We start from the raw sequence: 15,225 nt of genomic DNA on the forward strand, positions 1-15,225 counted from the left end.
AGTAATAATTCTGTACTCATCTTTGTTTAAAAATAAAAACTATAAATTCTTTACATCTATCATAAAACTGTATAACAAAAAGTTACATAGCTTTTATAGGCATCAGTCTTGTTTTGAACTGCTTTTGGCTCCGTTGTGCCTTCAGAATGTAACCAGGCAGACATATTAATCCTGAGTTCATGTGAAAGCGATCTAAACCTAATTTTAAAAAAAGGAATCATAACCCAGATTAACCTTTGATTTTGTTTGTAAAGCTTTGACATTGACTGAAGGTGATAAACATGTTATCAATATTTGCTTGCTTTTGTCCCCCCCCACAATGCCATTCTCCATAATAATTCAACTGTTTTCAGGATTAACCAAAGTAAAAGTTGCATGATGACACCGGCAAATCTTTTCCCTGTTTTGTGTTCGCTGACCCAATTCATTTGGTAAGATGGCTTGTGTTCACCCCACCTTGTGCCTCCACCATTCACTGAGGATCAAGCATTTATAATCCCCGGATTTTATATCCAACAAAACAGCTTGGTCCCATCAGCAAATTGCGATGGCATATGGTATAGGTTTATGATTCATCTGGTACTTGCATAGCAATGAGGCCCCATCATCCGTCAAAAAAACACAGGGAAAATATCGTAATGTTAAATGATGCCAGCGACGGGGAGAGGTGCCGCTGCCTGTGTGGGCGGGCTGTGTTTGTGCTTAGAGAACTTGGACCGACTGAGGTAGTAAAGCGCGTGTTCTCAGTGCATCTCTCTGTTGGGCAGGCTGGATTATGGGCGGTGTTGGCTTCATTTGCCCAATCTGCACTGGACCAAATTGGAATGGCGTGCATATCTCTAACAGCTCTCAAAAAGGATGGGAGGAGCATTGTTCTACATGTTCTGCTGACCGGTTTACTGTTGATTTGAGCGCAAGTCAATGTTTTATATCTCAGTTTGATCATTTCAGCAAATGAAGATGTTCTGAAAGGGAAGAAACGGATGTTTGAAAATGCTATGGCGTCAGAATAAATGTCCAAAACATTAATACACGTATTAGTGCAAATTCGCAAAACATCTGCTCTCAAATTCTAAAAGCTGTTCTGGGCTTTAGATGACAAAGACCTCTAAAAACAACTGCGGACAAAGCACCTCCAGCCATTGTTCCTTTCCATGCCCATTAACTGAACTTTCCTGACCAGCGGCAAGGTGACTTTTCTTCTGGTGACTCCTGCAGCAAGCCCCGCCTTCATTCAGCGCAATTTACACCTCCTCGTTTTGGATTGGCTAAGAGACTACTCATTCAGCGCATTTAGCACTTTGTGTGGAGACCAATGGTTTTTGCCCTCATGTTGGAGACATAACTAAAGCGACACTCGTATGTTGGTTTTTATCATTAACAGACGGAACGATTCGCACACCCCCTAACACTCCCAGCACTGAAGTGAGTGTGCTGGAGCCACGATGCCTCGTGGTATTTATGCTTTTTCTGAGCTCGGCTGAATAACATCATAAGTGATGTTAAGGAACACATCTAACTCTTTAAAACGGCAAATAATGGATTTAAGTTTTTAAAAACATTTAATACAAAATCATAACACATTAAAACCCCACCTGTACTTTCCACATGTTGCACTTTGAAACAAGATACTTTACAATATGAGTTGGATTAGTTTTAATGCCCTTTTAAATGCAATGCATAAAATTAAGAGTCAGGTCTAAAAAGAAGGGCTCAAAAAAAGGTTAGCATTACCCATGGTTCGTACATGACTGAATAGTGGGATAACCTTTAAGACTAGACTAGGGGGCTTAACTGAACAGCTGCACTAAATAAGAGGAAGTTTAGATCTTGTTTTATGGCAATCGTAAGGAGAGGAAATATTTCAATTTTTTTGGCTTTCATTTTCCTCAATACAATATAAATTCCCGTGACACATTTTTGAGGTCACACAACTGGCTTCCAGCATTTTCGTGGTAGGATAAGACTTAAGAGTTCATATCTTGAGGAACTAAATGAAATAAAATAGTTCTTACAGAAGGCTTAAAGGGACGACAGAAAAAACAGCCAATGTAATTCTGAGAGAGAGAGAGAGAGAGAGAGCGAGAGATAGAGATAGAGAAAGAGAGAGATAGAGATAGAGATAGAGATCGAGATAGAGAACGAGAGAGAGAACGAGAGAGAGATAGAGAGAGATAGAGAGAGATAGAGAGAGAGAGATAGAGAGAGATAGAGAGATAGAGAGAGAGCGAGATAGAGAGAGAGCGAGAGAGAGAGAGAGAGAGAGAGAGAGAGAGAGAGAGAGGAAAAAGGCGATGAACTTATTAACGCTATAAGTTAAAGAACAATTAAAAAAAGTGACATCAACCCTTTAATGCATTCTCATTCTGTCTTCCCTGAAAGTTTCAAGTTCCACTACATCAAACTAAAATAACCATTTAAAATCGTATAATTCAACATTTACACCTCATAACACAGCAATAATGATCCATGCCACTCAACTCAAAGCGTTTTCTCAGCTTAATTGGAAAATCTCCTTTTGTGACCTAAAGTTGTGTTAAAGGTGCAGGTTTACAAGGCACAAGACTTTAAAAAGAGTCATTTTACAGCCAAAGCCACGTGTGTGAAACTTCTATTATGCCTCATTTCAAGAGGAAATTATGAGCGGCACTGAACAGTCTGATGCTTTTGGTCATGCATTGCTGGGGTGTGAGGCACAGCCGAAAAAAAACAGGGTTAGGTGGGAATTCCGGTAGGTTTAATATATACATACTGCTTGTTACCCAAGACCTTGAGGGGCTGAATGCATGAACAGTGAATTTGTGTTTAAGCTCCAATGGACTTGAATGAGAGCAGGTTGGAGTAATATATCATAAACCACCAATCTGCAATGTAACACTTTAAGTCATGTAGTAGATAAGAAATAAGAAAAAAAACAAATAGTAAACAAGATCAGGGTACTGAACATGTACTGCTCTTAAAACAGAAAAAACTTGTCCTGTGGTCTATGGGTCCTAATGCCCCAGTGATGTGATGGGGACACTATACTGTTAAAAGCACCGTCCACATACACACTTCAAGAGTTCGAAGTCCCACTGCAAGATTTGATGATGCGTTCAGATAAAACATAGCTAAAGTTAGGTTTTCAAGAAATTTTATAACAGCACAGTGGCAAAGAGGTTTAATGTACCAGAGACCCTGGATCTCTTACTTGAAATTTGGTTCTTTAAATAAGTGATTATTTTGTCATACCCTGAATTTTCTTATATCACAGTTAGATTTGACTGTAAGCATATTATGGCATCTTTGATAAGTGGTACCCAACAATTTTTTCTTAATTCAATTTTAGCTTCCAAAAATCTAGAACTTAATACGTTAAGTTTGTTACAACATTGGTTTATAGATTTTAGCCTTTGCAACCAGTGAGTAGTACTGGCATTGATAGCCCTGCTACATGTAATTGATAATATCAGATATCACTAAAAAACTAAAGTGGGAGATACTTTGGCGGTTTTCATTGTGTTTTAATTAGTGGAATAAAGATTTATGAAAATCTCTATGAAGTGAATTTTAGGTTAAAAAATTAAAAATGCTTAATTTGTATTTACATTGATAATTCATGTAATTGCTAGTCCATCAGATCACAAAGTGCCCAAATTTGTCCACCAAAAGCCGATTACTGCAGTTGTAAAAAACACTGTATTCAGTGTTAAGTGTGATGTCTGACAAATAATTTCTAGTCCAGTGATACACAGATTCATTTCAAAGAGGTGCAATTTATTTATACAAATAAATGCAAAGTACAAATGATAGAAAAAGACTGAAACTATAATACTGAGAGAAAGAGAAATGCACAAAATGAGATGCATTTAAAATCATTCACACAATGATGATAAGTGTGAAAATGTTTTTGTGTGCATGATCTTATTTCAGCATACCATGATCTACTTTTTTAAGTAATAAAACGAGTGCAAAAATAGATAAAAACAGATGAATAACATAGTGAACATGCTCAGAACAGTTAAATGTATAAACTTCCCTGCATTTATTGATACACTATTTGCTCCTGAGCATTGCATCTATTTGCCTACAGTGGAGCTGAACATGAACTGCTCGATGCACTAGCTGATAAAAGAAATGATAAAAAACTGTGGTATTTGGATGTCAATTTTGCAAAGTGTATATGTGCAATCTAAAGAACATAAATGGCCTGTGTCTACAGTATGATGAGAGACTAATGTCTTTTGAGAGCTTTTAATGACTAATAAACTTTTTTCGTATTTTACGCACCTTGTTGTCATTCAAAAACCAGCATTATAAAGCAGATATAAGATATTTTGGACTATTGTCTGTACATAAAACTCCTGATAATTTTATTAAAATATCTTATTTTGAGTTGCACAGAAAAAAGAGTCATAGACGGGTTTGGAATGACACGAGGTTGAATAAAGAATGGACATTTTTAATTTGAGCCACTGCACTAGTGATGTTTAAAAAAAGTGATAGACAAAAAGTATATCATACTATATTGTTGAATCAGAAAACACAATTATTTATTTGGTGTTTGTGTAGATGGAGAAGAAAATAAGTTACTTTGAAAATTACATTCACTGGCCAGACTGCAGTGGGACATTTAAATAAAACTATAAGACAGGTACTGTACTACAACAAATGTATCTAACTTAAAATGTGTAAAATGTCAATGTCTACAAAAAGGTATTATTTAAATTTAACTAAATTGATTAAAATTAACTAAATTAATATATTGCTTTTGCGTTATAATTTAGAAAATAGTGCACTGTTGTTGACATTCATTTGTTCAAACACAAAATAATTGTTTTATGCAAACTGTACATTTACTTTGCAATATTACATTTTTTACATAAATGACTAATCTTTTTTTATAATTTTTTATATCCTGCCTTTAGTTCAATATTACGAAGAACTCCATATGCTACACAAAAATAAAAATAAAATTGGCATAAATGGGCCCAGAAACATAAAAACACAAAAATGTCTCGAATCCCAGGCAAAATATAAATAAAGTAAAATGTATCTTAACAAAAAAGGAAATTAAACAAGGAAATACAATGATTTAGAAACATTAAAGTACAAAAAAATATAAAAAAAGGAAGGCAAAATCAGAGATTCTGGTGAGCCACGGAAATAGCTGATAATGATATGAAGCTGCGTTGCATCTAATATGAAAATATAATACTTAACTAAATACCTTTGATCTCAAACGTAGGACAAACCTGCCAAAATAAGGTTGTAAATTACACTCACCTAAACTATCCAAGAAGTGCTAAAGTTGCAGGTGCCACTCAAATAACGGTTAGAATGTTTACCTTTTCTGGGCTTGTATTTCATTCTTTCAAAATTTTTGAGGGGATGGGGGGGGACGAGGGCAGTAATTATTAACGTCTCTACAATTACGACGCGAGCAACAAAGAAATAATTAAACCAGAGCTTTTTGTCCCCAATGGTCCTGCCATCTTGCACACTTGCATGCCCACCAAATGCGAGCCACTCCACCCCGTTCTGTTCCCCCCTCAAACTTGATGGTTGTTGAACTTATTTTTAGTGTCATTTGATAAGCATCCCTGCTTGCACCGAGACATCCCACTGACCCAGCCACTGGTCATTGTCTATACCACTTCCCGTCAAAGCCGGCACGCTTTGTCAGATTTCGACTCGAATATCCATTTTGCATCTGAAGTAGCGTATCGAAAGTGACTGGATCGTTCGAGCCTTTTTCTTCAGCTGCCGCCCTCTTCCTCCCCCACAGTGTCTCCGCTCGCGCTGACATCACTCGCAATCGTCGTCGTGACAGCGCGTTGAAGAAATCTAAAATAAATATCTATTGCTCGCCTTTCTGTGTGCGAATAGAGGGGGGAGCGCTACGTGGATAATTTCTGGAAATGAACAATACTTATCCGTCCGTCGACCCTTTCGGTTCGATCTTTCAGATGTTTTGGATGTGAGGGCACAGATGAAGAACTCTTCATTTCTATTGATGCGAGTGTAGGTCATTTCACGTCGAACCTGATTTAAAATATAAACCTCTTAGAAAAGTTCACATACTGCTGCTGCTACTGCTACCAAAGTTTGATACTTCTGTGCCAAAAGCTACCACTGGAAACAACTTTGGAGAGCAGTGAACAGACAGCAGTATTTACGTCTAAAAACCTTAAACCGATGGACACGTTTATGAATTGTGAATGTCTATGCATTAGTGAGCACAGAACAGACTGCCAAATATGTGGGGTGGAGGCATCAGCCACCAGAGGGAAATGTGTCCCTCAAAACCTTGCCGGAGCACTTTGGTCACAGGGTGTCTTGCGGTGCAATAACGCTCTATTAATTTCTCTGCTCAGTTCTCGCATTGATACAAAGGTGTCTTCATGAACTAAAGGGCAAAATCTTACTGCTTCCAATACCTTAGGGCATACTGTCTACAATTTGTCATGCGTGTGCGCTTCTCTGTGTTAAAATGACAAGATCTCCAGTCAAAGAAACCCCGCTAGGCATCCGACGATAGTGGGCTTGGAGAGATTTTTGTGAAGAGACATTGCCAAGAGGCAAAGTACTTCTGCTCTCTGCGAGACTACTGGGATTAGTTCTTCTTCCCAGCCAACGGCAAAGAGCCTTATCTTATTCCGCTTTTTTGAAAATAGCCTCCGTCTGTGTCCATAAGATTATTTATTTTCCACATAAGGCACAATATGGTCAAAGTATAAAAAAACTCTTCTTTGCGGTGCATAACCAGATCCGCTGTAAAATCTGACAATTTGAATGATATTTAATCCTCCTCTTTTTATTCAGTAGCTGGAGGGATACCATATAATACTTAATTAAGTTTGGAAAGCTAATACTACGCAAAACGGGATCCCTTTGTACATCAGTCTGAAGCAGGATACTTTAAAGTGGCAGTAGACAAGCCATGTCATCCAGAGGAAAAGATGCTTTTTCTGTCGGCCCATCAGCGTTTTGGAGAGAAAATTATTTGGGGACTGGCAACTGTCATCTATTGACGCTGTATCCGGCTGAAATTTATACACCTTCCCTAGAAGACAAAGAAAAGGCCAGAAGAAGGTTAATTCATTGATTCATTTAAACGTAACATTTTTCAACAACAAAATCACTTAATAATTATAACAAGAACAACAATAATAATAATTATCATATTTTTTGTTGTTTTGTCATTATTATGTGAGCCAAAACTTTGGCTCACATAATATTATTATTGATTTATTAGTATTTCACTAATGTCTAAATATTGCTTTTATTATTATTATCATATTAAATAATATTAATACATATTAAAAAAGTGAATAACTAAGTAAATCAACGAAATGTTGTGTTAACCCTGTGACTTTCTCAATGCTTTAATGTGTGCGTTAGTGTGTCTTTTGTAAACAGCTCTGTATCTCTAGCACACACATTACTGACTGATGGGGAAACTGGGTGCACTGGCACCAAGAGGGAGCTCTCGCCTAGCATATTACCAACCACGTAACACAAAAATACACACAGAGAGCCAAACACACACAATTATGCATGTTCCGCAATTTTTTTAATGTTGCATTAAAACCAAATCACAGAGAGTGAAAATATTCTCATAACACATGAGTTTGAGAACTAGCGTGTAAGAATCAATTAAAACATATTAGGTTCCTAACTACAGTGAATCACTTGCCCTACTTTCAAGTCACAATTGGCATTGCATACTGGAAGAAGCCCAAGGACTTCTTATAATATCCACGAATAAGGGGCTTTACATTGTCCCTGCATTGTAAGCCAAGCGAGGCGCACCCTCTGCAATAGATCTCACTCCGTCAACAAATAAGGCACATCAGATGCTGTTTTGGCCGCGACTGATAGTGTGGCTAAGTTTACTGGATTTTGCAGGCTTTGAAGTAGGAACTCTGAAAAGCTGTCTGGCTTCTCCGCAATGGCTCTGATAAGTCTGTCGTAAGATTCGTCCAGGTGCTGATCAATACGGTCATACACAGACTTACTGGTAGACCTACACCACCGTTCAAAAGTTTAGGGTCAGGTGACTGCATTGTTTTTGATGACCTCAAAAACTTAACTCTGAATAGGCCTAAAGTGTATTTGTAGTTCAATTTAATTGCTTAAAACATGAATTTCTTAATACAAAGCAAAAAAAAAAACACTAGTTTGTGAAGAATAGCGAAGAGCCCAGAATTGCATATAGTGAAGAATAAGCAGCCAATCAATAAGAGCCGAGAATAAGGGTTGATAAAGTACCAAAGGTATATCTTTTACAAATTGTAGGCAAATTGTAGTACAAAGATCCTCAAATAAAAGGCAAATATAAGATATACGATACGATATATATGAATATAAGATATGTACGGTTATCATTCTTTTATCACAACATAATTCCATTTGATAAGTACTTTTATTTTAAAATGTGTAAAATAAAATGTATTATGACTCTAAACTGTTAACGATAGTGTATTTTAACCCCATTGCTTCTGGTCAGGATGCATGGACTTGGCATCGGACACACTTGAGACAGGCAGAGCCCACCTGTGCCCCTAGAATAGTAGAACCATGGCCTAGATATCACTTTTAAATGTCAATATGATTTTATTGGAGTTGATATGATAGCATTAAGAGGCATGTATTTTCTTTAGATACTGTCATGTTCTAAAGGGGAAGTATTCACAAATGATGCATTTTGTACTGCTATGTCTTCAGATGTTCTTAATGTTTAAATTAGCATCATGTTCTAAATTTGAAGCTACTCAGTAGGCCTACACCTGTATTGGATATACTGTAAAAAAATCTCTTAAAAATACAGACATTTTCTGGCAGCTGGGGTGCCAGGAATAAGCCTTTAAATAACATTTTTCCTGTAAATTTGCGTTCTTTTTCGATCATTTTACATATTTTTGTACATGAAAAATCATGTCTTGAATGATGAAAAGTCCACTTCTTTACATATAGTAGAAAGATAGTTACTTTTGATATCACAGGCCATACTCTTTTGCAATTTCAAGTCAATATCAGAAAAAAAATGCAGAAAATGACAAATAATAATTTGTAAAAATATTTGCTTTATCATAAAAAATTTGAAGCAGCAACATTTAACTCACTGTGTGTGGAAGAACTAAACTTATTCAATAGTAAGTACGGGCAAACATTAAACAACCACAGTAAACCAGTTTATTCATATAAAAGCAGGATAAATTCAAAACAACAGTTTAATAAACCTGGCAAAAGACTCGTGTCCGATCTGCCTGAACAGAGATTTCTCATGCCATCCTTAATAGATCACACAGGCTCAGTGTATCAAGAGCTTCTCCTTGCTAACTCCGTACATTTGATACACCTATACAGATCAGTCAAACAGAGACAGTCTGTTGGGGGCCACCACTACCCCACCACCTCAACTTTTATGAGCCATCTCCAAACCATGCCCGTCCGACGGCCACCAGACTTCACAGAACGAAATCTGCAACTCTGATTTAGCTGTTTGCTTGGGCACCTGTCCAACGAAGGAATCTGCATGTCTCCGAAACAGCTTGCTTTCCCAAACCCAAGAACCCTCAGAGGAGCAGTCTTGCACTTTTAGTTCTTTAAAGGAGTGAAATCCAGGAATTGAGGGGTGGAACTGAACTCATGGACATCAACCCATGTCCTTCTTGGTACCATCCCAAGCAACCAAAAGCTTTTTTAATCTGGGAGTTGATTTCTTATTCTAGAATTCATGGACGTTTTTTCCAGTGGTTCACAAACTTTTTGGTTGTAAGGTCTTTTTGAGAAGAATGCATTACTTTGCGGCCCCACAAATAAAGACTTATAATCTCAAACTAAAATTTTCATAAAATTCTTAGTTATACAATGCCGGAACATTTTGGTTGGTGATCTTATTTTACTAATGTTTGATTGCATAAAATCTATGATTAATTTCTATATTTCATAAAATGCCACACAATCTGGGCCCCCCTAGATCCATTTTAGCCAAAGGGGGATCCATTTCAGGCCCCAGTTTAAGAAGCACTAACTTAATCATAATAGAGCTGTTTTCATCTAAAAAGTAAAAACCAGATATTACAATTCAAAGTGTGCAATCATGTTTAATTGCAGTGAAGATAAAACTATAACTTTTTATTGCAATCTTTCTTTTGTCTACGCATCATCTGTAAAACAGTTGTGACACTGCACAGAATAAGGTCTGGCTTTAAAAGCCTTTTCCACACACCGAACATATTAGAAGTTCAAAATAGGACAGGAAGTGCAGCTGCAAACAGGCCTAGGGAAATTGCCAGAATGTGAGCAATCCTGCACTTTAGAGCTGGCCCCCACTATCTCCACACCCATGGTCCACATACGGCCCACATAGCACAGCCATCTGGTCTGGTTGAGATTCAGAACCAAGCCAAGAGAGCCTACAATCTAACGCATGCTGACAACTTGGATAAATTTCCAGTCATTAAAAAGTGATATAGGCTCTGGAACAGCGAATACATTAAAACGCTTCAAGAAAAGGCTCTTGATTTTATGTTTGGAAACTGTATATTTCTGTTGCTGGGGAATCAAAGCCGATCCTCTGATATGCATTAAATTTAAAAAAAATGCATAACTGCATGGGTCTTAAAGGCTCTGGAGGATGTGATAATGCTCCGCCCGCAGCTTGCTTTGAAAGAGAGAGTTGGTTTTGACAGCGTGGTGGTGATCCCTGTAATTTAAGTCCCCAGTCACAATAAACCACAATGTCTTTCAGAGGCACATCCGCACCGTAATTTACAAGGGTATAAAACACCCCCTCCTGCTGACACAATATTTATACAGCGAGTCCTACTGGCTCAAATCAAGTCTTCTGGGTAAATAAAGTGACATATGATCAGCAATCAAGGGCTGATGACTGCCGGATTGACCCGGGAGACAGCGGGAGAGTGATGGTTTTTAATCTCCAGATGCCAGTAAAAATCCTACGCTGGCAGCGGGTGTCATGATGTTTACAAATTGGTCATTACAGCCTCGCATTTTTGGGAAAATATTAGAGGCAAAGTTGATGATGAAAAACCTAACCAGTCCATTAAGCTCGACTTGCAGATACATTTTTACACTTACAGGTTGATTTCAGCAAGCACAGCGAATCGCAGTGTGCATGTACTTTAGAGTTCTGTGAATTAAACCTCAAGTATACCATACGTCTGGCTGAATTTGAGGGCAGCTGCTCTTTCACTAGAGATGTATCACTTACAAAAGTAATGAAATATTGCACATTATGATACAAGACATTTTGTGATATTATAGATTGTTAGCCATGTTTTCACCCACATAAAGAAGTGTATACTCCCATAATGGAAATAATATTCATTCTTGCAAAAAAACGGAGAGAAACAGGTTGGCTGGACATTTTAAAGTAATATTAGTCATCGAGACAACAACGAGACACAAGAACCAATGAGAGTCAATGTGCAGCCATAATAAAACTTATAGCTTGTCTGTGTTTGCATTACATATGTGACATATTGATCACTAAATAAACTTAAAATAATGATCATTTTATGCATTATCTGATTGCCATAGTGACCAACGCAAGAGCCGCGCAAACTAGCGCAGGGTTTAAGACATGTTATTTTGGGCGTTAAATAATAGTGCAAATACCAGAATGCAATAAATAATGAACGTAAACCGTAGTAAATCGCGTTGTATTTATACATACTTTCTAAAGTTTGCATCTGAAACTCCTACAAATGCATATACAATAAGGTCAGTTAGAAAATCACCGTCCATGCCTTTACAGCGCTTATTTTCACTGCGTGTCTTCAGTAAATACAGACAGTCGTTTTTTTACACCAAATGAGGCGTTTGCACTGACACAAACTGGCCCCTAATGTCTGTGAAGGAGTGTAGGACAGCACCAACAGCATTTGAAATAAATGTTAATTTTAAAGCTGTCAACTTCAGTGTAATATGTTACCATATCATCATGCTTACAGTAACACTGTGAATAAGAGTAAATCTAATGTTAACTATCAGGTGGGGGTCAAGTGTAGTTATATATTAATAAAAGAAAATCAGATGTAAGAGTGGGTGATGGATGAATGCTTTCTTTTTAACAGCTTATTTAGGGGATGTTATAGCGGATTGGCACATCTTTATTATGTATGCAAGTTTTTGAGTTAGTGTTAGAAGTTAGTCTGTGTACCTGCTTAACATCCCGAAAAGGAATAAGAGCGCTTGTGTTTATTTTATGGTTTTATTTATCAAACGGAAAATGTGATTTAGGAACAGTTTCTCATTTCTCCTCACTAGGAAAATACTATACTTAAGTAAAGTATCTCTGTGAAGTATACTGTAGAACAGTGGTTATTAAACCTTTCAGATCAAGTACCACCTTTAATAAAATGTGTTGTTTCAGGTACCACCTAACAACCGCCATAGAAAACACATGAATAAACACTAAAATTATAAGCAGCGCTGTGAATCTTTACTTGCCTTATTAATAATACATCAGCATTGATAGTCGAGGTGTATCTAATCATAATACAAACACTTTTTTTATTTACAAGTCGTTTTCAAACTAAAGAACATTTTTTTTTTTTTCAAGTCAGCAGTAATAGTGGACACAAAACACTTTTCTCTAGTTTACCATAAACAGGGCTCTGTAAATTACTCTTATGGGGATTTATAAGCTTTGTGGGGTCTCGCAAAAAGACTACAAACCAATATTAAAGACATACAATGTGGGAAGAATATTTAACACGGAGGATATGTATAAATATATGCATAAACATGCAGAGAAATGCTTTATATAACATATAAATATCTAAAGATTATAAATCGGAAAAAGGTGAGTAATAAAGTGGTGATTACAGGGTCTGTTTTAAGTAGGCCTAAGTCTGTCTTGTTTCATGAATGTTTCATTGATTTAACCTCGAGTAGATGCAGACGCGTGTTGAATTAGCGCTTTACAGCAATAACAACAGCTTTTAAAGTGGTGCAAGTTCAGAAATACATAAGAAGATTCATTTGCAAGCTGCTCATCGGAAGAGAGAGAGAGAGACAAACAATCATCTGTTTGCTTCCGCTCTGCGTTGAGTTACATCGACCAATGACAAATCGCAATAATTCATTATAAATTAAAATTGCACATAGGCTATACAAGATGTGTACCGTATTTATCATTTGTGTATAACATTTTTAATTCTAGTTTTAACACCAAATGGATCTTTCTTTTTATTTATTTCCCGTGGTGTCACGTACCACTAGGGGTCTCTCCGAGTATCACTAGTGGCACAGGTACCATAGTTAGAGAACCACTGCTGTAGAATATTATAGTAATTAATTCACTCTGTTTATATCTACTATAGTATTTAACTATTATGAAATGAAAAACCTAATACTATAGAATATTTAAATATTTATACTCTCGTACAGTATGAAATATACTTCAGTATATTATATTAGATACAGTATTTCTACGTGGGCAATACATTAATAGTCTTTTCTTTTGTTAAATACTTGAATAATTATTTAATTGTATTTAATTGTAATTACTCATTTTTGCGCAAGTAAAATTTTTCTTCTGTGATCTCCTCCAAACTGCAGACTTTCTTCTCCGCCTTTAATGCTGCCAATGCATATGGTTAGATGAATCTAAAGTGAAACCCATCCAATCAGCTAGATGGATAAATGAGCCCCTTGCTGTTTTTCTGAAATAAGTGTAAAGACTACGGTTCACCTGTGGGGGCAGCATTAAATAGCAGATTAAGGCCAGAATTCCAACAAAACTGTTGTGAATGTTTATCTTTTACTGCATGGTTGTCAGATGAAGACGTTGTATAAGGCTTAAGTTCACATGAGACAGAAACAATCGTAATTAATCGATTAGTGAGTCATTTTGACCGCTTAATATTATTATGTTGAATGTTTTTATATTATGTGTAATAAGCGAGGACAATGCATATGAACATTAGTGATTTGTTCTCTAGTGTTGCCTGTTTATTGTTTACATATTATTTCACTGCCTTTTAATCGCATTCGGTTAAACCACAAGCTCTCAACCCAGCAAAAACAAAGTTCCCTTTGCCCTGCTGATGTGGATCGAGTATGTTGCGACGTTTACACTGGTGACACAATGCAGACCTTAATAAACCACAGGATCAAATGTTTAAATGTTAAACAAAAAACATTTCGATCCAGTGTCTTTAGGTCCTAGAAAAATGTATTCAGGAGTCAGGAGTTGATTTTTACTCTGGAGAACCCATGTGTTGGATGGAATCAAGTTTACATGACAAAGCTTGGCTTAGCAGCATGGTCACCAGAAAAGTATTTTCCCGTGAAAGTGGCTTAAGCAAAGCCGCACTACATGTGCAGATGTTTTCTGCTGCCTGTTCTGTCTTTCTTTTGCCGTGTTTGTCAGTATAAGTGCACATCATTGCCAGCTAACAGCTCTGGGCACCGTCCCCTGGTTGTTTGAGAGAAAATGCCAGTCATTTTGGCGGAGCGCAGGCGCTCACAGACGGCACATGCGGGCACAGATGGCACTAATGGACAAGCAGAATCCAACAGAGGGAACGAGAACGAGCCACTGAGGAGAGCTATTCCAAATAGCAGCAGTTAAAGCCAGGTCCTGCTCGGCTCTAGCAAGGTTACCGCTGCAGTGTTTCATAAAGAATTTAAAGTGATAAAATAATCAAAAGGGGGAGAGAAATCTGTTTGGCAGGATGCCAGGGAATCAGATGGGAAGGAAATTGTTCCTAGTTAAAATACATGTTCCAGTGTACAAAAGCTTGATACATCCGCTCTAACTAGGTTGTGTGTTAAGTATAATGCACATTTTAGTGATTGATATACTTTATAAAACAGTGCTGTTCTTTTAAAACTTTTGCGGGTTGTGGAGTCATTTCATTTTAGGCAAATTAATATGCCAAGCCTATAGAGATACAGAAAACTTGTTGCCGAAACCTTGGATGTCCAATTTCAATGTTGTTCATAAAATTGAAAAAGCACTGTACATTTTAATTGACTAAATACTGTGTTTTCAAGTTGAAAAGTAATTTTTTACAGTTTAGTTTATGTTGGTTAGATATTTGCAAATCTCAGAGACAAACGTTAAGGGTAACTAATAATAATGATTTATAAAAAAAAAAAAAAAAAAAATATGGGGACACAAGATTCCATACAGACAACAGCGATTTTCTTTTTTTAATGATTTTACGTTAGATCAAAATGATTTGTTTCATACGTATGCTTATT

General features: G+C 36.8%; 1 protein-coding gene across 1 annotated transcript in view; it reads right to left on the reverse strand.

The window, feature by feature from the left end:
• Positions 1-3,735: 3,735 nt before the first annotated feature.
• antxr2a (ANTXR cell adhesion molecule 2a) overlaps positions 3,736-15,225 on the reverse strand; it is a 42,451-nt gene continuing 30,961 nt past the window's right edge. Inside the window, exon 17 of the mRNA XM_056746855.1 lies at positions 3,736-7,045. Within this exon, the coding sequence (XP_056602833.1) occupies positions 7,007-7,045 (39 nt within the window). The 3' untranslated portion in view covers positions 3,736-7,006. The remainder of the gene's footprint in view (positions 7,046-15,225) is intronic.

The sequence above is a fragment of the Triplophysa dalaica genome, chromosome 4 (assembly GCF_015846415.1).
Source record: "Triplophysa dalaica isolate WHDGS20190420 chromosome 4, ASM1584641v1, whole genome shotgun sequence".
Taxonomy (NCBI): domain Eukaryota; kingdom Metazoa; phylum Chordata; class Actinopteri; order Cypriniformes; family Nemacheilidae; genus Triplophysa; species Triplophysa dalaica.